This window comes from Xenopus tropicalis, chromosome 8 (assembly GCF_000004195.4).
Source record: "Xenopus tropicalis strain Nigerian chromosome 8, UCB_Xtro_10.0, whole genome shotgun sequence".
Lineage (NCBI taxonomy): Eukaryota > Metazoa > Chordata > Amphibia > Anura > Pipidae > Xenopus > Xenopus tropicalis.
The window spans coordinates 104,586,457-104,610,241 of record NC_030684.2 but is presented as its reverse complement, the minus strand read 5'-3'; the positions used below and the strand labels follow the sequence as shown (position 1 = coordinate 104,610,241).

The window sequence follows — 23,785 nt, the reverse complement described above, 5'->3', positions numbered from 1 at the left end:
CCAATTGAAAAGTTGCTAAGAAAGAATATTGTATGACACAGTAAAAGCAAACCATACTTTTAACTGATGCTCTCCCAGTGGTACAGGGTTATCCACTCACCACAAAATGCAAATAGTATTCTTTCAGATATATTGTACATTATTCATGTGGTTCTGTGGCAGTGTTCAGTGTATACAGCACATTCCCATGCATTCTTCCCTGCCACCTTACACCACTCTGCTCCTTCCTGTTACACTATATGAGAAGCACGTGGCCTGTGGGACATTGATATGAGCCTTGGGAGACCCAACATCCATTGTCTGGGTACTGGTATGTGCAATGGGCTACAATCACTTTCTTGAGGTATGTTTATCTGCATTAGCACCAGTACACTGCCTTCAAAAAAATGCTAAAGGTGCTGTTTTGAGATGATTACAGCCTAAAAGGTAAAATGGCTGTAGATTCTTATATAAACACACGCTCTCATTTCCATACATTTTCCCTCAGCTTCACTTGTCTGATATCCAGAGAAGAGTCTAACATTTCTCTTTCAAATCCATGTATCCTGTAGTTGCCATTTCTCTGCCAGGCTGTCCTGTACATGGATCTGGCCTTGCAGCCAGCTAGAGTTGCTTTTTCCTCCTCGGAGTATGAACTATTTAGTAGATTAAAAGGAAACATGAATCTTTCTCATGAAATATTCAGCCAAGCACTGTGTGTGTAGCCAAAAGCACAAGGGTTCCCTTACATGTGCCACTAAAGCTATAGGACTTCATTCCCTGCACACAATACATTGGGCAAAGATATAGAGGGAGTTAAACTTTTTTTTTTTTTTTTTTAAAAACATAAAAAATTTCTATAAAAGCTTAGCATTCTAGTTAAACCTCCTATTCTGACCACTTTTTCTGGCTTGTTTTACTCCAAGCAGAGCCTCCTGCAGGCCAGCAGTCCCACATGGGGATAACAAACAGCCAATCACAAGCCCTTATTTTGCATCCCCCAAAGAACTTTTTTTATGCTTGTGTGGCTCACCAACACTTTTTTTTTTTTTTTAACATCCCGAGTGTGGCTCAAGAGTAAAAAAGGTTGGGGATCCCTGCTCTACATCATATTAAAAGTTAATTTAAAGGTAAACTCTTTAAAGTAGCGGGTATTGGCAATATCCTGCCCAGGCTTGATTTGCCCCAGACCAAATTCAGTTGCCTGTGAGAGAGCTGAAGGTGGCTGCAGTGTCCTTCAATTAGCCCTTCATTAGAATATCCCAAAGCTTTCCCTGGGTTTACATTTATTTTATGGTAGCAAATTAGAATCTTTCCTGTTAGACCAGTGGTTCTCAATCTTCCTAAGGCCGTGACCCTTTAATACAGTTCCTCATGTTGTGGTGACCCCCGAACCATAAAATTATTCCTAAGACCATCGGAAATATGTTTTCCGATGGTCTTAGGCGACCCCTGTGAAAGGCTCGTTCGACCCCCAAAGGGGTCCCGACCCACAGGTTGAGAAGCGCTGTGTTAGACTATTCTGTGTACTGGGGATGTACCCCCAAATATTTCTAAAACAAAATCTTTTTTTTCTTTTTTTTTAAATGAGTCTTCTGTCCGCAAGCAGAACCTCCTGGGGGGAAAACAAGGTGTACTGCAGTCATGAACCCTGTGATGGAAAGGTGCTATTCATAATTCAGAGCCTGTACATGTGTGTCTAGGGGAAATTGGACAAAGCTTTGGCATAATGGGGCATGGTCTGGCAAATGAGGGTAGTGGTTGTGCATATGAAGCAAAGGGCAATTTTTTTCCCCCAATTGGGAACCTATTTTACTCACTGGCAAGGTCTCAGTATGCAGGGGCCCCAGGGGAGCAGTGAGCTAATGCTATGGATTGCTTGTTGGGGAGGGCCCCACTAATATAGTAGAGGGCCTCATTGTCAGGGATTTCTTTTACAACTACAAAATGAGTCAAGAACAAACATGTAATAAAAAATAGTCAACTGTTTTTATTTTTATAATGCAGACGTTCCTAGCATCATACAGTGTTGAACTGACTGTCATTCATTTCAGTTTGCTCTCAGAAAGTGCTAAATATTTAAAAAAAAAAAAAAAAGAAAAAGCACAGGCATGGTAAAATAAACACAATATAAATACACATCTTGCTATAGGCACTCTCTTTAAGGATGGAGGCAATGAGCATAAAGAGGAATAAAGACTATTAACTAGATCATTCTTTGCTATACTCGGTTCCTTATGCCACATACAAATGTCACCACCGTATACTGAGAAGAATTTACTATTATTCATATTATTACACGTTGGAAATGAAACAGGCCAGCCCTCCCACAAGCACGCTGCGCCGTGCAGACATCCACTAAACCTGCTGCTAAACAGAAGGCCCCTCCACTTAGTGTTCCCCATCAACTGTATCCATTGGTTTAAGCACATTACAGCTATACATCATGGAGAAATTAAATATGTGGATTACACAAATCAAAACAAATATCTAAATATGACATGCAAGTTTGCACCATATTCTTATGAGAGACATGCTGCAACCGCTATTATGATGGGCAGCTTCTATTGACTCAGAAGGATTCTCCTTATTGCCAGGTAATACCAAGCAGAGGCACAGGCAGAATAACATACCTAATACCAGGCCAACCATAAAGCCAATAACTGGCATTAACATGACTCCTAGAAGCCAGATTTAGCACAGTGCTGATGCACAAATTATTCCTAGTTTCAATATCTACTGAGTGCTACTAGTTAGTTAAGGCAGACGTTGTACAGGGGTAAAGCATTATAACAGCATAGAATAATAACTGAGTGTTCAGTGCCTGTTGCATTCCACCTACTGCTTATGGACAACCCAAAGCATGGCTGGCTGGTAGTGCTAGAACAGCTAGAACAGCTAGGGCCTGCACAGTCAGAGGGCTGGTTGGAAAGAAAATCTTAGTCTTGGTGGATGGAGGATTATTTATGATCTTAAAGGAGAGGAGATGCAGCTTCTGTGCACTTCCTGCTGTTTCAATCGAAAGAACAGAAAAGTGGCCTCACATCTGCATTGCTACTTATTTACTAAGCTTCCTTCAGCCACGGGCTTACTGTGATGTAATGTACGGGTCGGCCCAAGAATGGCCATCATCAGACATTTACTGTGCTTAGCAGTAACTGCCACACTGCAAAATTCTCCTTGAGCAAAATGGGGGAAACCAGGCAAATCATGCAAAATGTTCTATAAAACTAAATGTTAAGTAAAGTAAATGCCAATCATCTTAAAAAGTTCATTAAAACTGAAATCCTTTTTTTTTTTCCCTTAAAAATAATAAAGCTAAATACATTATTTTTAATGTGCTACACGACTGACATTAAAGTGCCAGTAACATTAAAAACATAATGTTAAATGCTATTCTCATAGCATTCTCAACCCATGAAATGCAAAAAAGCTTCTCTATGGCAATAGCTTTCATTCTGAGAGTGCTGCAGCCGAGAACTTATATGTTTCTAATAAGACAAAAAAAGTTCCCTATTTGTCCTACATGTCAGAAAAGCAATAATTGGACAGACACCCATGGATACATAAAAGCATATGAAAGCTTTGAATGTTACTGGCCTTTAAATCATGGCATTGTAGGCTGCTGTGTTTACTAAAACACATTTTATTCCATTTTAAATGACTCCCTTGAGTTTTCCTCCATAGCTTCTAATATCCCTCCTTGCTACAAGTGGCAAATAAAAAAGATGTACTGACATAGAAAGTGTTTAAGTAGAAAGAGTGTCTGTTATTGACGAGTAAGACTGCTATCCTGTCTGGTGTTCAAATGTGCTGAAGAGCAAAGGAAAGGCATGGCAGAGGTAATTCCATGTGTCCTATCTCCCTCCAGTGCAAGGTCAGCGGTGTCCAGTGTATGCTTTGAACCAAGAGGTGACAGAAGCAGCTGCGGAGGAGATCATGCCCCCAGCACTGCTGCTGCCAATGGGCTGTGACGACAGTGTACTGTGGCTTTCCATCAACTCCACTGGTTGGGATGGGATATCACAAAACTTAGGGCTTGGCAGGTTTTCCCAGTCAGTTCCTAAATCAGTCTCTTCATCACTGACATGCTCCTCTCCACTTTCATCCGTCTCCCCTGCTCCACTGGGATCTACAAATTCCATCGAGTCTTCCAGATCGGCACTGATCTCAAAGGGGCCAGACCTGAAACCAAGGAATCGACACCAGGCTCCATTACAAGGGAAACAGACCCCTGGAACAAATGCTAATAACCCATCCATAGACTGTATTTCTAATAAATTGGTACAACTGTCCCAAAAACTGAATTCAATGGTAAAATCACTGCAGAGGTAGTGATGTTACACAAACCTTTTACCTTTGTGCCTTGCCACCCCTAGTGATTTTACCTTTACGTAATCTTTGATATGTTTGTAAACCACAAATAAGTCAGGTGTTAATTTCAGACCCCAGGATGAGGGAATTCTATAGCTAGAAACATGGGCGCTTCCCAATAATGAACATATCTCTGAGCTACAAGATCAGCTTTCTTTTTGGACTTAAAGGCTGCACTTGGGAATCTCACCTGCCCAGGTTTTCACTTTGCGGACTAACCAAGTACATGAGGTTCCTGAGAGTATGTAAGGGATGGAGCAAGTCCAGGTCCACGTGCTGCAATATAAAAAGGAGAATATTATACTTTCCATGAATCTGACATAACAGTGCCACCTGCTGGGCAGCTCTTCCTGGGGGAACTAGGAGACCATTTCAGAAGAAGGGGAAAGTATTCTGATGTCGCTCTGCTTAGAAAATAGAAAAGAAATGCCATATTTACTGCAATGTTCTCCAGGTAAGCTGGTTGGCAGAACTCGCCAGCAGTTGGTGCTACTGTTTCAATTTCATTATATTAGCAGTGAAAACAATTTATAATATCTTGAAAACTATGGAAAAATAAATTTAATTGACATAAGTGCTTAGAAAAGTGTTTGGAGAGATTATTTTGGGGGTTTACATTTCCTTTAATGCAAACTCCAAGAGTAAAAACCTTAAAGTAAAGAGCTACTTACCTGTGAAAAGCATAAATATAAGATGTTGGAATTCAGCTTATTAACCACGCGATTGAACTTCCACCGGTTCAGATTCTCTCCACAAAATTCACTAAGAAAATATATGAACATTATGACACGAACATCTGAACAAATGGGAGATGAACAAAGCAATTCTGAAAGCAATATTTATACCTGAGCAACTTGAAAGGTAGGGCAGCTGTACTTTATCATTTCCATCACTGCAGTGGGTTCTAAAATCTACTCTGGCTCATTTCCCTATCTGCAAATCTGTGCAGTCACCCTTAGCAACCATGTTTGTATTCAGTAATTTACATGAATTATACTGATCACGGTAACTAGTTGGTATCATGGTTGGATGTAGGGGTAGCAGGCAGCAGAGGCATGTGGCAGTGCAATAAAGGGGGCACGATACTATGTGAGCCAGCTCTGGTTGGTATAGGTTGCTGGGGGGGGGGGGGGCTTCCCCTATTTTATAAGAGTGGCTCACCTTTAAGTTTACTTTTTTTTTTTTTGTATTTCAATTAAGTTTACTGTTTGTATGTTACAGAATGTCTTATTCCTTGCAACTGGTCTTCATTATTTATTTTTTATAGTTTTTGAATAATTTGCCTTTCTTTTCTGCAGCTTTCCATCTTTCAAATGGGGGTCACTGACCCCACAGCCAGAACAGTATTGCTCTGTGAAAACAATTGTTTTGATTTTCTTACTTTTTATAACTTATCTTTCTATTCAGACCCTCTCCTATTCATCTTCCAGTCACTTATTCAAACTGCTGCCTGATTGCTAGGATAATTTGGACCCTAGCAACCAGACAACGGCTGAAATACCACAGTTAAATGCTGCTAAACAAAAAGTTAAATAACAGAAAAAAAAAAACATAAAAAATGAAGACCAACTACATATTTTCTAAAAATATCAATGTCTCCATCATACTAAAAGCTAATTTAAAGGTCAACTAGGTGTCATTCTCTTCTCTGTTTCTCTCACCAGGGCTGTGATTGCATGCATGCTTGGAGCCTGCACAGACAGTATGGGGGCCACTCAGCATGTGCAGAGGTCTATGAGCTCTTTATATGTATCTAAAAGAGTATGTGCCAAAGACAAGCTACAGAGGTCAACAGAACATTTCATAAAGGGCCCCCCTGTAAGTGATATGTTTCACAGTCTATAACTTGCAGTGTATACAATGCCCCCTTGTTCCCATCTCTATCTAGTCTAGTCTATCAAACCACAGAGGGAGAAGGAGGCAAATAATTCAAAAACTATAAAAAGAAAAAAAAAAAAGACCAATTGAAAAGTTGCTTACAATTAGCCATTCTATAATATACTTAAAGGAACAGTAACACCAAAAAATTAAAGTGTATAAAAGTAACTAAAATATAATGTACTGCTGCCCTGCACTGGTAAAAGTGTGTTTACTTCAGAAAGTCTACTATAATTTATATAAATAAGCTGCTATGTAGCCATGGGGGCAGCCATTCAAAGGAGAAAAGGCACAGGCACATAGCAGATAACAGATAAAACACTATTGTACTCTACAGAACTTATCTGTTATCTGCTATGTAACCTGTGCCTTTTCTCCTTTTTTCCAGCTTGAATGGCTGCCCCCGTGGCTACACAGCAGCTTATTTATATAAACTATAGTAGTGTTACTGTAGCAAACACACCAGTTTTACCAGTGCAGGGCAACAGTGCATTATATTTTTATTACTTTAAACTCTTTCATTTTTGGTGTTACTGTTCCTTTAAAGTTAACATTATAGTGAACTACCCCTTTAATGCATTTTATTGTAACTAGCCTACATTTTTAGTTTTCTCCCTATGAATATACTGACAATGTGTGCCACATTAAAGGGACTGTTAAAATTATTGGAAAAGCCTAATTAAAAAGGTTTATTTTTAGAAATCAATTAAGCAGCGCTCTAATTGGATAATCTCATGCACACCCATTATATGCGTTTCCTTCCATAGCATTCACGGAACCAAGAAATTATCCTACAAGGTAAATGAACAGCAGCATGGTGCCAAAGCCATTTTTGCTTTTATACTCACCTATTGGAAAGCTTTCTAGGAAGATTGACGTTTAATATATGTGACAGGGTGTTGGCAAGCTGAGTTGCATAGCATAATGCAGCACCAATGGTGTAAGCGGGATTGTTGTGCTCCATATCTGCCAAACAAACAAACCACAAAAGAATGAGCCATCTTGTGCGTACCATATATGAAATACATGAACCCTGAATCATCACTGGTTCTCATTTTATATGACCATATCTGATAATTGTATCTGTTTATCAGAAATAACAGTAAGAGCTCTGGCACACGGGGGGGACTAGTCGCCCGTGACAAATCTCCCTTGTCGCGGGCGACTAATCTCCCGAAATGCCATCCCACTGGCGAGAATGTAATTTACGCAGGCGACTAGTCTCCCCGTGTGCCAGAGACCTAAAATGCCTGGAATGCTCAGAATTTCCACTAGGTCATAAATAGAGCACCATATGGGCTTGTCCAGTTCTGACATTAGTCCCTTTCTGCAGTAATACATAACTTTTCAAACCACACAAGTCAAGGTTATATACCATAATGGGGAGCCCATAATATACAGTTTTGTATTCCTCTGATAGACCACAGTCTAGTAACTCTTTCAGAAAAGACAATGAATGCCTTTATATAAAGCATAAACACCGAAATAGCTGTACACACACACACGTACACATTGTTATACCAGCCTTTTTACTCTATGAGACTGAACGTACCTGGCCCTTGTGTTGTCTTCTTTTCTTCTACCCAGTTGTAATAGGCTGAGTAATCTCCATTGTTGGGCAGAGTAATCCAGGGCCCTGTGATACTAATGCTGGTATCTCCATTATTGTCATCACACACCCACCTTCCAGAAAGGTAGGTGGTCCTTCTTGCTTCTGCCAGTTTGCTCACAGTGCTTGAGGTCATTGCATTATCATTTTCAAATGAGATGTCAGCTGGATCCCTAGTGGCAACAAATAATTTGGCTTAATCCATTAAATAAAAAGCCACAAGCAACCACACAGGACATTATTTATCTTATCCGCTGAGCTGCTGCACCTGTCTTCAGCACTACAAAAGGATAAGCTGCACCTTCAAATGTATTTATTATTTCAAAGAGGGCTGACCAAGAACCACATGCAATGGAGTTTGTACTAGGCCTATGCAGGAATTCATTGATCATGAACAATTGCAGATCAGGCCAAAGACCCCAAAAGATCGTTCCTACCTTCTCACAGGGCTGCTAAACCTCTGGGCTCCTACAGCAGGCCTATGGATAGGACACATTTTTATGGTAATTTTTAGGAATATGCCATGTCTGGCATAAAGTAGCTAGGAAATAACAATATTACAGATACTCCATTTTCCTACATGTGAAACAGGACGCATAAATCAGACCGGTCCTTCAGTTCGATTCGGTAGCTTGTATGGGCACCCCCAACAGGCCTATCTGACTGACAACTGGGCAGATTTGATTTTCTCCATCAGACTGGGGATGGCATCTGCTCATTGATGCAGTCCTTGGTCCGACAGCACCTATGTCCGCAGAATTAGCCCAGTATAGCCCACCTTAAGTGGGCATATCAGGAGAAGATCTACACGTTTGGAGCGGAGCGGATTGCAATGTGTATGGCCATCTTTACTTACATTTGGCCAAACATGAAGAAAGTATGATTTCTTTAATGGCTGAAGGCTGGACACAGCCTAACCCAAACTAATCTTTCTGCTGGGTGATAAGATGTAACTTGAAAAGCACTTGTCCACATGTTACTATACAGTGAGAAAAGACTATACAGCCTATTGTTTTGGTGCTACCCAAGTTCCCAGGCAGTGGAACATTGCTGATTTTAGAATCATTTAAGGCTAAGGCTGGTGGTAAATGGGGAGATAAGTTATCAATGATAAATCTTTGCTACTACAGGCAACTAATCTCCCCAAAATGCCTCCACTGGCAATAATGTGAATTGCCAGTGGGATGGCATACGTGTTTTCTGAAGTTGCCTCATGAGCAACTCTGTGGGTGACTAATCTCCCCCTGTGCCACAAGCCTAAGGCACATAATGTTCTAGCTACTGACCTGCCCCAGCTACATGAACACTCTGTTTTCTCTGCCTTTTGCAGCTTGCCTCTAACCTGTACTGGGTACCACAGAGCAGGGGACAACAGTAATACTTTTTGAAAAGCCGATACCTTGTCACATTCTTGACTTCACCGATAGGGAAGATGATTGAAGTCAACTCGAGAATATGTGACCTGCGAAACTGCGCCAACTGTGAGTGCTGGTTTTTCAGATCATGATTTCTCTTTTCAACCATATCACTCAGTTTGCGGTTCCGCCTCTGGATTTTTTCCTTTTTCTCCTGATGCCACTGAGCCCTACGATAAAGTTTCTGGTTATCCTCTTTCAACTTAAGGAGGAAGGTTGAATCTAAAAAATACAAAGTATATTAAAGTAAGCAAATTTTTTTGCCTAAATCACATTTTTACCTTTTGCCCCTGAATCTCAGTGACAAATATCACGATTTAGATATTAGCAAATATATGTGTTATATGGTTAATTTATATGTAAAAATAAAAAGATGGTGTAGGAGATTCATTTGATAAGGCACAATAGGACAGACCCACTCACTCCTGACAATGTGTGAAACGGAGAGTAGAGTTGGGAGCCAGAGTTTCAGGCAGGGAATAGGCAGACAGGACGATCAATCCTAGGATATCGCTGATGAGTTTCTTGAATGGGTGCAGAAGAGTGATGCCAAACACGTGGCTGCCCTACTGCTGTTGAGCTAATATTTCCAGCAGCCTTACTGGTTGTGTGCTCTCTGGATGCATTACTGTACCCAAGGTAACTTTATGAATATGGCACACCTATTTTTTCCCCTCCCCAAAGACCCATAATATCAGTTGGTCGGCCAAGAGAAGTTAGGGAACCATTATTCTATGTTCGTACTTGCAATTATGATTAACATAACTCGTAACGGCATTTCATCTATGATTAATTTGTATAATAAGCACCTTTCTGCATATTTTATAATTAACAAATGTAAATATTTATATGAGTAACAGCGTAAGGAATGTAGTATAAGGAAATGATGTTATTATTAACATATCACTATTTCACTTACTTTTTGATATCTCTTCCTTGCCATTGGAGATGCTTTGCTTCAGCTGCTCGATCCTCATTTTGCAGGACATAATCTTCCATTTCTGAAATATATAATATGTTTGGAAGCATTTCTGTTTAGCTTGTCAAGTAATCACTGTTGGTGGAACATTTTCATGTCTGAAGCCATCTGCCAGTCCTAGCATATAGCAGCAGCGCAAAAGTCTGATCCTTATGACTAACATCACATAGGGACATTACAAAGAGAAGCTACTTGTAGCAGGTCAGAAACAGGTATTATTGGTTTCTAACAAGTATATCAGATCTAGGGTATCACTGGTTTCCAAAAGAATTTCCAGGCAGCTACTAACCAGCACTGATTCTGTGATGCTCTTTTGAGCGCACAGATAAAATGATTTATCAGCTTATTTGTTGCCTAAAGTGTGTAATTGTGGATTGCCATACACTAGGCCACTAATATCCTTGCAGATCACCAGGCCATACTACATGGAAGTGACCAACGCTATCCTTTAGAACCAGTCTTCATGGGTGATTCCTGGCTAATTGTGTTTTCTCTATCACTTCCACTGCAGGATGAGAAGCCGGCTGCAACCTTTTATATAGTAACTATCTTCTTACAGACCCTCCAATGAATTATTTAAAACATGCCAAATGCTGGCGTTGGAGCAAAGCTGTTTAGGAATGTCAGCCCTAGTATCCCCTTCAGCCACTGTGAGTTTTTCTTATTGGGAAGCCATGACAGACAAGATAGACAAATAGGCAAAACACAAAAAGAAGAAAAAATGCTATAGGTCTTAAAGTGCCCCTATCACAATGAAATTGCTACCCCCATCAGAGGTACGGGCTAATAGACCTGCACTCAGGTTGGAGGAAACAATAGTTTTTGTTTTCAAACTGTATTTAATGTATTTGTGGTGTCACTACCCTCAGTGTTTCACTGCATTTAATGTATTTTGGGTGCCACTAGCTCCACAGAAGTCAATGTACCATTATTAACCGGTGCATAGTGGGGCTCATTTATCAAAAATGGGCAAATCTGCCTGTGAGCAGTAACCCATAGCAACCACTCAGTCACTCGCTTTTTTCAGATAGCTGCAGGTAGAACAATGAATGCATTAATTGGTTGGCATGGGTTACTGCCCATGGGCAAATGTGCCCAGTGTTCATAAATGACGCCAACTGTGAGTATATATCTATATATACTGTACAAACGAATTGATTCTAAAGGCACATGGGGCACAGTGCATTTTAGCTGGCAGAGAAATGCCTGAAGCCACCCTAAATAACTAGAAGGCAGTATAGACAGTTTTGCCTGTTTACCCACTGGCTAAACTTAAGGACAGTACCAGCAGTGCTATTAGCCTATAGAGTCACTATCAATTCAGGTAGCTGAATCCTTCAGCAGAGGTGTCAGGGGGCTGCTATATTATTTCCTGCCCGTTGTTCTGCTAATCGGCTGGGAGGGGGGCAATATCACTGCAACTTGCAGCGCAGCAGTAAAGAGAGAGACTGAAGTTTATCAGAGCAAAAGTCCATGGCACCTGGGAAATGAAAAACATGTCTAGCTTCACATCAAATGTCAAAATTAAATATATATATATATATATATATATATATATATATATATATATATATATATAAAAAAAAAAATCTGTTTGTGCTTTTCAAAAATGGATTTTAATGGAATTCTGCTGCAGCAGCACAATTAACTGATTTATGTTGAAAAAAACCCATAAAACCCTTTTTCCACAACAGTATTCCTTTAGCATTAAAGAATGTTGATTTATTTGCCCAGGTTAAACTGGACCTTTTAAATTTACCAACATGCTTCCATTAAAAGCAAAAAGACTACTCACCAGCTTATCTGCAACCAGCTTTTCTTCAATTGCCTTTGCAACTCTAAATGTAAAAAAGATATATATCTTATTTTATATAAAAGAACAGTAAATTGATAATTTATGAATGTGGGGAAAAAAAATGACACCCAAGAAGGGAACCAGTTCTAGCACACATTAATATTTTATAAAAACACAGATGTACTGAAGGCATTCCCAAAACATTCGTATTTTTACTTCCCATTTTTACTGTCCCTGTTGTTAGACTAAAGCTGGCTATAGATAGGCAGATATTTGCTAGCAACTTAACACCTCAAAACTGAATGACATCTGACTGGCCATGTATGGGAGCACAGCAGTGGCCTGCCCAGCCAATATCTGGCTGTATATCAGGTGTAGGCTGCTGCCACATAAGGCTGCTGTCTGCCAATGTATAAACATAGGCAGAGAAACTCGGCCTGTACATCAATGCCCCACGCTCAAAAAATCTTGCTGTTGTGCCTTTACCCAGGCCAAAACAATAGCTTTAGGTGCAGGCACAACAATAGGCTTTTTTGAGCATGGGGCAGATTTTTGGCCTGCGTTTCTCTACAGGCCAAGAATCCGCCCTGTGTGGAATCAGCCTTAGGTGACCAGATCAGCAAGAGGAAGTGGAAAGCAACCTTTGATTCTTTAACACTTTCTGCACAAAGGAAAACAATGCCAGGACTCAGCAACACAGATAAGAAGTAAGAGAACTGCAAGTACAGGGAATTACAGGCAGGCCAGCCAAATAATCTTTCCTCTTTGAATGATTATAAAGAACCCCCATGAACCAAAGCCCGGCTGCTAAGGCACTGCCCATTATCCAACTCAAAGGTGACTTAAAAATTGTGTTATTCACCTTGCCAAATGTAATTTTCAGCTAGATACTTATCTCATTACCCTGTGAGAAACCTCCCCTCCTGCATGAGATCCCGCTAGAAATGCCTTCATCTCCATTTTCAGGCAATTACCAAGGATTCATGCATGTAATGTGTTTTACTTGCGGCAATTCAAACAAAAAGGAGCAGGTATTGCTAGGTGCTGTACTGCCCACAGGAGAGGAGATTCCTTGCCCGGCAATGAAGCAACGCTTGTCATAACCTCATGATTAATATGAATGACACTGAAGAGATTCTAGCCAATTACTGGGGCACCAAGCCTACTCTCACTTGACCCCTCTAAAAAACATTATGAAACCATAGTTTAAAGCAAAGAAATAGACTTATTGTCATGCAAACAGTATTCTATTAGGCAGCAAGTCAGGGCATGGAATTTCCAGGAATTGTGTGATTTAACAGGGAAAAGCGTACCTATCCTATGTGTGGTTATAAATGGGATATTTTGCTTGCTATATCATGACTAAAGATAAAATACTTTCAATTACTACTGAACCAAGTAAAACCTACTGTTTCTGGAAGTCCAGCTGCGTATCACGGAGGTGATTTAATCTTTGTCTTTTGTCAGCAAACCTAAAAGGTAAGGAGATTATTGAGTAAACCAATGAAACTCAGCGAGTAAGCACAATTTAACATTTGATGTGTTCACTGAACATCTGACACGGCAGCTGACTGAAGCGTTCTATGGCAAAGGTAACTCTGAGCAACTTGTATGGCTGCCTAACATACAGACACCTGCTGAAATAGCTGATGCTGAGCAGAGAGCTACATGAGGAGGAGAATGTTTTGGGAGGTCTGAGGCCAATTAGAATGCCACAGCATATTGCATGTGTTGAATACCCATGGAGCTATGATTATAACAGTTGTACAGCAAAAGGATACATGTAAAAAAATACAGATTATGTACAAATATTAAATGTATGTGAAGTTTCCCCAGCCCAGGGTGTATACACAATCTGACCACATTTTTGTCACTCAACCCAACTACTTCCATTACCAGTACCCACCCAACTACTTCCATTGGAAGGAACCTCTGAGACCAGGCTGCTGACAGGGCTTAAGCATTACATTTAATGAGCACCCACAATAGGAAGCAAGGGTAACAATGGTACAAGTAAGAGTAAATTAGAGTGAAGCAAAAGACCAACAAAATATAGTAGGAATGTATACTGTTAAAGGGAACCTGTAACACTAAGAAATCATTCCAAATTCTTTTCTATTGTGTTTGTCAAGCAAAATAAACTTCACTTACACTATATAAGCAATACAAATCGTGTTTCCTTCAGTTTTGGAATTACAGAATCACAACAGATGCCATTTTGTGGACACTGTTGTTAAAGAAAGCTTTGTATCATGCCCATGCACTGGCTACACAGTTAGATGGTGAGGAGCGAAGTGAAAGTACATTCTGAATGGAAAGTGAAAGTAACTGTCTGTCCCACCTCTATGCATAGAGGCAGGGCCAGCAACATATGATTGACAGCTGGGATTTTGAAATGCCTTTTTAATGTGTATGGATGTGTTAATAAAACAATGTATTTGAGTTTCATGTATAATTGGTGAAGGGCTTTTGTAATACAGTTTTTTATGTCTGGGTGATAGGTCCCCTTTAAAGCAATACAAGGCTTATAGTGGTTCAAGGAGGATCTAAATTTACTTTGCTATTCAGAAACTGCATGTATATAAGTTCAATAACATCTTTTCACAGTGATCAAATCACTGGACTATATATGGTTTATTACCCTATATCAGTGCTGTCCAACTGGCGGCCCGCGGGCCGCATGCGGCCCACGACCCCCCTCCTGTCTGGCTGCTTTGATGGCTTACCTTTGAGTAAGCATTAAATGGTATCAGTACTGAGATTAACTGGCCCCCTGCATGGTTCTCACCTCAGATTCAGGCTGTAATCCCTCTGTATTGTTTAAAAATGTAATCCCCTATGTTTTTCACACCTTTTAGTTTCTGCATTGTTCAACCCCTGCAGTGTTCACACCTCAGGCTCAGACTGTAGTCACTCCCATTGTTCACTTCTTTACACCTCAGACATAGGTACTGTAGGCAGAGTATGGCACATACAGCCAGCATAGGGCAGGCAGAGTATGGCACACACAGTCAGGGTAGGGCAGGCAGAGTATGGCACACACAGGCAGCATAGGGCAGGCAGAGTATGGCACACACAGGAAGGGTAGGGCAGGCAGAGTATGGCACACACAGTAAGGGTAGGGCAGGCAGAGTATGGCACACACAGTAAGGGTAGGGCAGGCAGAGTATGGCACACACAGTAAGGGTAGGGCAGGCAGAGTATGGCACACACAGGAAGGGTAGAGCAGGCAGAGTATGGCACACACAGTCAGGGTAGGGCAGGCAGAGTATGGCACACACAGGCAGGTTAGGACAGGCAGAGTATGGCACACACAGACAGCATAGGACAGGCAGGGTGCTGCCTGTGTGTGCCATACTCTGCTTGCCCTATGCTGCTTGTGGGAGGTGAACCTGGCAGGGGTTTGTTGTGGGAGTTTGTTAGCAGTTAGAAATAGCCATTAAATGGTCCCAAAGGTGTGTAATTATGTACTGGGGGTTGCTCTGCTATCCACAGGGGATGAGGAGGCATATGGAATTTAAGGGTATATCTTAATATGACATAATTCTTTCACATATGAATGATGGTTGATATCCCCACAGTAAGGACCAAGCATTTGGGATTTTGCTGTGCTACCACCATTGTGATAAAATGGGTGTGGTTTGAAGTGGGTGTGGTTTCAAAAAGGGGAGTGGTCAAAACTGGCTTCCATTAGCGGCCCTCCACCATGTATGCTAGAGAAATTTCGGCCCTCGGCACCGTAGAAGTTGGACAGCACTGCCCTATATGATGTGTGGGTGTGCTAAACTCTGTGCTGAATCCTATACAACAATCCCTGTCAATAATTAGGTGGCTTCAGAGAGCTTTGTCTTCTTTTTAGGCTATTAAGGCTTTATTGCAATGCAGAGAACAAGTACTAGTCACTAACAGTGAGCCTTAGACATTAGATATCATGCCCTGTGGGTGCAATTATTACTCATTAGGGTGGTGTCACCTTATTATATTCCAATTACTGTCTTTAATAAAGGCACATGATAGATAGATACATACAATATCATTGCAAAGATGGCAGTATTCAAGTCCTGGCCATTGTAACATATCAGCTGGACATTCTGTTATTTAGGGTAGAGAAACTTTTCTCCTAATATTAAAAGCCTAATCTATGGCTTGTTCTACGGAGGGATGTAGGAAAGTCCGATGTAATGGAATGAAGGTTAACAGGCGAGATGTGAAGGTTCCAAGCAATGACTGTACAGATCATTTCCTGACTGTGTTGGCAAAGTGGAAAGTTCTGAATAACAAACATCATAGGGTGTAATTATAAAAGATTTAAATTTATGCAAACAGAAGGCCACAATTAACTTTCTTTGCTCACAGCCTGCCCCTTGAATAATGCATTTGCTATTTTAACACTGTAGTTACTGATGTTCTTAATATACAAGGGGTGGCACAAGAAGCATATTCTGCAGTTTGTTTCCCAATAAACAGAACAGTGTGCTCTCTGAAAAAAAAACCCTTTCTGGATGCTGATGACTATGATGCCATGTTTCCCATCTACTCCACCCGTAGTAAATTAGGAAATGCAAGCAGTGTTTGGCAGTAACTGAAAAGGCACGGCATTGCTAAATAGGGCCTCATTTTTTAAATGCTTGGGGCATGGATTTTGCTAAATACATGTTTTTTTCCACTTGTAATCTGGAGCAGCAATTCTTCATCACATTGCATCTAAACATTGCATGAAAACATCCAAAAGAAAAAAGCAACAAGTTGTGAAGTGCCATCAACATTAATTGACAGTATATTATTATATAAGTAATATTGGCTAAAAAGTATTAACAGTTAATCCTAGAAAAATGGAGAGCTCAAATAAAAAAAAAAAAAAAACACACTGCTGAGTAGCTATGCTGATTTTCAATGATTCGGATACTGAGTTTTTGGCCAATAAAACCCCTAACCCAAGGCATTACAAATATGTAAATAACTAGTTATATCTGAATACAATCTGTTAACTCCTAAAGCAGGGATCCCCAATAATTTTTAGTTGCGAGCCACACTCAGATGTAAAGTGCTGGTGAGCCACACAAGCATGAAAAAAAAGTTTTTTGGGGATTCCAAATAAGCACTGTAATTGGCTATTTGGTAGCCCATGTGGACTGCTGGCCTGCATGAGGTACTGCTAAGAGTAAACTTGTGTCTCTGGGCTTCCAAAACTTGTTTCCAAACCAGAAATCTAAAAATGGGCACCTACTTTGAGGCCACTGGGAGCAACATCAAGGGGTTGGTGAGCAACATGTTGCCCTCGAGCCACTAATTGGGGATTACTGCCCTAAAGGCACCAGAGAGTGAAGGCAGTGCCTCAACATATGGTAGCAAGAACAAGTACAAAAGGAGTGATGTCTCAGAAAAAATAAAGTGTAGTATGAGACCAGTGGTCTAGTCTAGAGAAGGGCTTTCAGCATGGGCTAGGAAGAAATTAGTGGCTTTGCCTCTCAAGCAGGTAACTAACTGGCAGTCAAGAATAGCTTCTACTGTCTGTAAAAGGGGTGTGCGCCCACAACTATGGACTCTCTTGTGTGTGAGGAAAGCTGGCTCTTCTGTAAGAGGGAGAATGTGTGTAAGGGCTCCCAGAGCAGGATATATGGCAGAAAGCCTGCCTGCTTGTGGAAGCAACTCCCAGAGGCACTGCGGCATTTTCTGCCTCAAGCAGCGGTGGGATAGATGGTCCAAGAAACTGACATGTGAGTGTAAAGCCAGGATTCTAATAACTCCACAGAGATATTGTGAAAATTCAGTAAGTGATGCAAATTTAAAAGGTAACCCCCAGACAAGTGTTTTTTTACTGGTAGTTCACAAGGGGCCCAGTGTAGCGAGATAACTCTTCAAATAAGTGAAGGTAGCGTCCAGAAGGCAGGAGTTATTTTTATAGTCTGTTGTGCGTGCTCAATAGGCACCCCTGTTTATCAATAAACTACCTTAAACTGAAAAATAGCTCTGCTGTGAATAACGCACGTTTACAAGATATATCTAATCTGCACTCTGATTTGTTAAGGGTGCACAATCAAATAATAAATGTATTTGATTCACTGGGTCAGAACTCCCAATAATATGCTTTTAAAAATCCCCTAGGAATGAATAGAAAGAAAGAAATGAACTTTTATTTCACACTTTGAATAAGGTTGGGGGTTTATCAGACATTTCATTAATTTATCAAGGATCATACACAAGTTATTATACAAAGTTTAAATACCCTCCCTCTGATGTGAAAATGGAGCCAAATTACAGCATGTGTCTGTGATCATAGCACAAATCCTTTGCTTTCCTTACATAAACACATCACATTGGGAATGCTGATCCACTGAATTAAATAAGTATTGGTTTGATTTTTTTTGACAGAATAAGGGCAATCCACTGAGAGCCCTGTAATCCATCTACTGTATAAAAAGGGACACAGTCCGGTGTCGTAGAAATACTGTTTGTATAAAATATTTTTCAAAATAATTGTAAGAAGGCAGTAATAGAAACACATCCCCACAAGTATTCCTTTATCCAGCAACAGTTTGATAACAGATTTGCAGTCATTGTAAGCCCTGAGCACACAAAATAACCAGCAAATTAGCTATTTAGCAGCACATGACAGAGGAAAAACGTACTCTCAAAAACAACATGGTAACCATTTCAGCATCATTAATATCTTGTGTTACCTTTATAATTACATTTTGATCTATAGTATTTTCTTCCCAGACTTCCCAGTCTATTTGATGTATCCAAGTAGTAAAAGCATGACAATGTACCCAGCCTGTAGCTATTGTGTGCCCCACAGGAATAAGGTCTCCACCTTGTTTCAGTAATGAAACAATCCTGGGCAATGACCAAGCAAGTACAACCACCTCTACATGGGACAAAATAGATATAAAAATGCTTCACTAAAGATGACCACAACAAAAATAGCGGAGCACCACGGGATAAAAAATATAAAAATCAATCTTTATTGCATCCTCAATAATAGGCACGAATACATCCCTCAGGACCTACGCTTAGGTGCGCTTAGAAGCGTAGGTCCTGAGGGATGTATTCGTGCCTATTATTGAGGATGCAATAAAGATTGATTTTTATATTTTTTATCCCGTGGTGCTCCGCTATTTTTGTTGTGTTCAGCTATTTCCAATTTGGGTCCCATGGGGAGAGGATCGGCGTGCAGCACACGATTTTTTGAGCGGTAAGTGCTCCCGTGTTATTGTTATATTTTTGCTTACTAAAGATGACAGCTGCTTAAAATAATTATTATTTATATAGTGCCATTGTCTCCCACAGGATTTACAAAGGTCCCCATACACGGTAAGAGATCGCTAAGCGAGCGGATCTTCCCCCGATATCCCCACCTACTGGTGGGCGATATCGGGGAGCTTGGAGTTAAAAAAAAAAAAATAACCCGATTGTTTGGCCCTGGGGCCAAACGACCGGATTATGTAGGCGGCAATGGGGCAGTCGGTTCGGGGACCGCATCAACGAGCCGATGCGGTCCCCGATCCGACTGGATTTTCTAACCTGGCCGATCGATATCTGGCCAATTTCAGGCCAGATATCGGTCGGCCAGCCCGCTCGTTTCTGCCCCTACACGGGCAGATAAGCTGCCGAGTCGGTCCAAGGGACCGATATCGGCAGCTTCTATCGGCCCATGTATGGGGGCCTTAAGGGCAATTGCACATGGGATCTTTTCTCACTTGCAATAAGTCTTGGCTACCGTGGGTGACTCAATATCCATTGTTTCCTTCCCAAAAGCTAAAATGTAAGTCTCCAGTAGGGAAATATACACAATGGGGCTATTTCTGAAGAGAGGCAACTTCGGGCTGCTTTGCAAATCTGAAGCAACATAAAATGTTTTTCCACTGGTGATTTTCTTTGTCGGTGGGAAAGCACTGAGAAACAGTGTCATCGATCCTTTCCATCACAACGGTTTTCTAAAATGTTATTGCAGTTTACAGGGAATTAGCAAGGTGAATCTCTTCTAAATGCTTAAGTTTTGGTAACTTTATATATAACAAAAATGCTTCTTTTATCACCAGAAAGCTGTATATAAATTTTCTTACAAAGGTTCCCATGTCATATAACATGTCACATAACATTATATCATTCTGATGCCAGTTGCTCTGATTTCTGAGTTGCCATGTAATAAGAATATGAATAAATTAATAATTGAGACATTTATATTCTATATATACAGTATACAGTGAGTTGGTCCCTAAGCTCAGTAAGTGACAGCAGCACAGAGCATGTGCAGGGAATCAGCAGAAAAGAAGTTGGGGAGCTACATGGGCATCTTTGGAAGCACGGATCTCCACTGCTAGCTGGTACAGAGTGCCAAAAAATATTGTTTCTACCCTTTTCTTCTTTGTTAAACTTTAATTCTCCTTTAAAAATAATTCCAGCTACAATTCCAGCTAATTATGGGTAAGTGCCCCTGTCGCACATTTACTGCCCCATAAGGTATGCACAGGACCTTGTTTAAAAAAAAAAAAAAAAAATTTTGAAACCCATATGATTGGCCGAGAGAGTTTCCAGTCCTCTGCAATACTTTGTTTTCTACCCAGTGAAAAAAATAAAAGTACAGATTCCAATTTCAGTAAAAACAAAAATATTAGATTTGTTTTACATATATTGATACTTCAATATAATTATGCTAAACTATGTTAGAGAGAAATAGGTTTCTACTGTAGGCAAATAATTGGGTTTGTAATACTTTAGAGCAGTGCTGTCCAACTGGCGGCCCTCGACCCCCCCTCTGTGTGGCCCCCCCACCTGTCTGGCTGCCTTGATGTTTTACCCTTGTGTAAGCTTTAAATGGTATCAGTACGGAGATTAACTGCCCCCCTCTGCATGGTTCTTACCTCAGATTCAGGCTGTAATCCCCCTGTATTGTTTAAACATGTAACCCCCTGCAGTGTTCACACCTCAGGCTTGGGCTGTAATCACCCACATTGTTCGTCTGTTCACACCTCAGACATTGTATGTACTGCCTGGCCTATGCTGCCTGTGTGTAGACAGCATAGGGTAGGCAGAGTATGGCACATAGGCAGCATAGGGCAGGGAGAGTATGGCACACACAGGCAGCATATGGCAGACACAGGCATCATAGGGCAGGCAGAGTATGGCACACACAGGTAGCATAGGCCAGGCAGAGTGCTGCCTGTGTGTGCCATACTCTATCTGCCCTATGCTGCCTTTGGGAGGTGAACCTGGCAGGGGTTTGTTCTGGGAGTGTGTTAGCAGTTGGAAATAGCCATTAAATGGTCCCTAAGGTGTGTAATTATGTGCTGGGGGTTGCTGTGCTATCCACAGGGGAGGAGAAGTCATATGGATTTTAGGGTGTGTCTTAATATGACATAATATAATTATTTCACATATGAATGATGGTTGATATCCCTGCAGTGAGGACCAAGCATTTGGGTTTTTTCTGCACTAGCACCATTGTGATAAAATGGGTGTGGTTTAAAAGGGGGGAGTGGTCAAAACTGGCTTCCATTAGTGGCCCTCCACCATGTATGCACGAGAAATTCCGGCCCTCGGCACCGCAGAAGTTGGACAGCACTGCTTTAGAGTATACTGCTGTAATAAAGTGTGAGTGGGATTAAAAAGAATTATGAATTTATATATATATGTTTTTAGGCTAACTTGGGTTAAAACTTTGTTCTAAAAAAAGGGAGTAGTACAAAGAGAAGGTACAGTATATACATTTCTCTGTGTTTGCTAAGCTGGCCAATATACGTGTGTATTCTGGACTTGCTGAAATAAAAGTGTAACTAGACTTTTCCATATCACTTCACAAAATACATGTAAAATGTAAATCTTAAACTACAGAATGATTCATAAAAACAAATTTGCAATACATATCCATGCCATAATGCAGATTTCTTCCCATTAGAATGTACAGTAATTTAGTGAGGTTCAGTGGCAGGCCCAGACTGGAAATCAATATAGGCCCTGGCAAGTACACAGAGGCCCAAACAGCCCCCACCGGCCCAATAAATAGTGACTGTCTATGGCATCTTACAGCAGCCCCTCTGGCATTTGCCAGAACCCACAGATTGCCAGTCCAGGCCTGTACAGCCCCATGTTATTTAAAGCATATAAAGCAAATGAGCCCCATGATTACATAATGTAAAAGCTTACTGACTCTCCCTGTGCATTTATTCTCAGCCCTAGGAGCCTTACATCGCAGAAGGGATACACCAGAGAAGAGAGGGTTAGTAGAGAGCCCTTGGGTGAGAGGGTTCCATGCATGTTAGGGAGACTGTAAGTAATGTTCCGGTTCAGGAAGCCCGGGTACCTGTAATGTTTACATATGTGCCCTTTGCTTAACCAATCATTTGCTAGTGTAAAATGTATAGTGACTCTAATGCGCTGGTTAAACAAGGCAGGTAGGGCCCCCTAAACACTTACCTCTCAGTGTCCCGGCCGTCAAAGAATACGAAGTCGCCGCTCAGGACGCACTTGGCGCAGGTCAGCCTCCGGCGGGTCGTGTTACATAGCGGGCACCTCTCCACCGCCACGTACAGCCCCTCCGCATCGTCGACAGAGTCCACCAAATCTGCGTCCCGTCGCGGACTGCCACTAGCCCCTGCGACAGCCTGTTCCTGCCAGGTCCGAGCTCCCTTCCCACTGGGAGACGCCATGACAGCTTCTTGACACCGGCTGTCACGTGGGGTTTTGTTTTCAAGGTGTTGCATGCTGGGAAAGGGGGTGGGCTGAGCCTAGAGTGGCAGGGAGGCGCTGAGGGGAGCTGCCAACTGATGGGATATAGAGGCGGACTGGGGATGGAACCAGTCTCTCCATGAACATTCTGCATTCTCTCCTACATTCTCTCTGCTTCTTCCTGGGCTGGGGGATTTTACCAAATGGCTCTAGGAGGCATTACTTGTGCTGTTTTCAGAAAGCTTGGAGGGAATGAAATTGAAATGAACTTTTAGGGGCACATTTACTAATCCACGAATCCGAATCACGAATAGGAAAAAATCGTGTTGGAAACAAAAATTTCGGAAGATCGCAAATATCACGAAAATGCTTACGAAAAAATCGTATTAGTCACGATAATATCGTACTGGCGATCCGAAAGTCACGAAATTTTCGTACCGAACAATTGTAAACAGCGGTAGCTTTTCCGATTTTTTTGTGCAAACATCCGAAAAAGTCGTGCGGCGGACGAAAACGTCGTGCGGACGCCCGAAAAAATCGGCGTAAATACGCTCGGAGCGTTCGCATGAACGCTTGAGCATTCGTGCTTTTGTAAATGTGCCCCTTAGTGTGATGTTGTGAGCGATAGTGTGACTGAGACAACTTGCAGTTGGTCTTTATTTTTTCAGCTTAGCAGCCAGGCATTGGTTTTAATGAGAGACTGAAAGATGAATACGCAAAGGACCAAATTAAAAGTAGTTAAGTTAACTAAGGTAGGTAATTGCAAGCTGAGAAGAGGTAGAATAGATAGGGAAATCATTCAAATCATTCTACCAATTTAAAATATAACACTTCCTAAAAATACAACTATAACATACTGAAGTTAACATGAAAAAGAACTACTATCCTGAAGATCCCATATAAAGGCTGCTTTTAATGCACTAAATATACTGATGTTGAAAACTTGAAACAAATGTACCCCATATCTACAGGCCACTGTGGGTTTTGTACTTGTGCTGTGCTGCATCTGGGATAACAAGCACTTGCAGACTGGATCAGGATTCACTGAATAATACAAAAACTTAATTACAATGAATTACATTGATTGT

The 23,785-nt window shown here is 41.1% G+C and overlaps 1 protein-coding gene across 1 annotated transcript; it reads right to left on the bottom strand.

The window, feature by feature from the left end:
- Nucleotides 1-1,946: 1,946 nt before the first annotated feature.
- Nucleotides 1,947-22,768, bottom strand: atg14 (autophagy related 14). The gene is made up of 10 exons (XM_002933725.5): nt 22,446-22,768; nt 13,439-13,501; nt 12,030-12,072; nt 10,175-10,256; nt 9,240-9,477; nt 7,784-8,013; nt 7,080-7,197; nt 5,025-5,115; nt 4,544-4,629; nt 1,947-4,164 (listed from the first exon to the last, which is right to left on the bottom strand). The coding sequence occupies exons 1-10, from the start codon at nt 22,730-22,732 to the stop codon at nt 3,858-3,860; spliced, it is 1,545 nt and encodes a 514-aa protein (XP_002933771.2). The 5' UTR covers nt 22,733-22,768; the 3' UTR covers nt 1,947-3,857.
- Nucleotides 22,769-23,785: the final 1,017 nt, after the last annotated feature.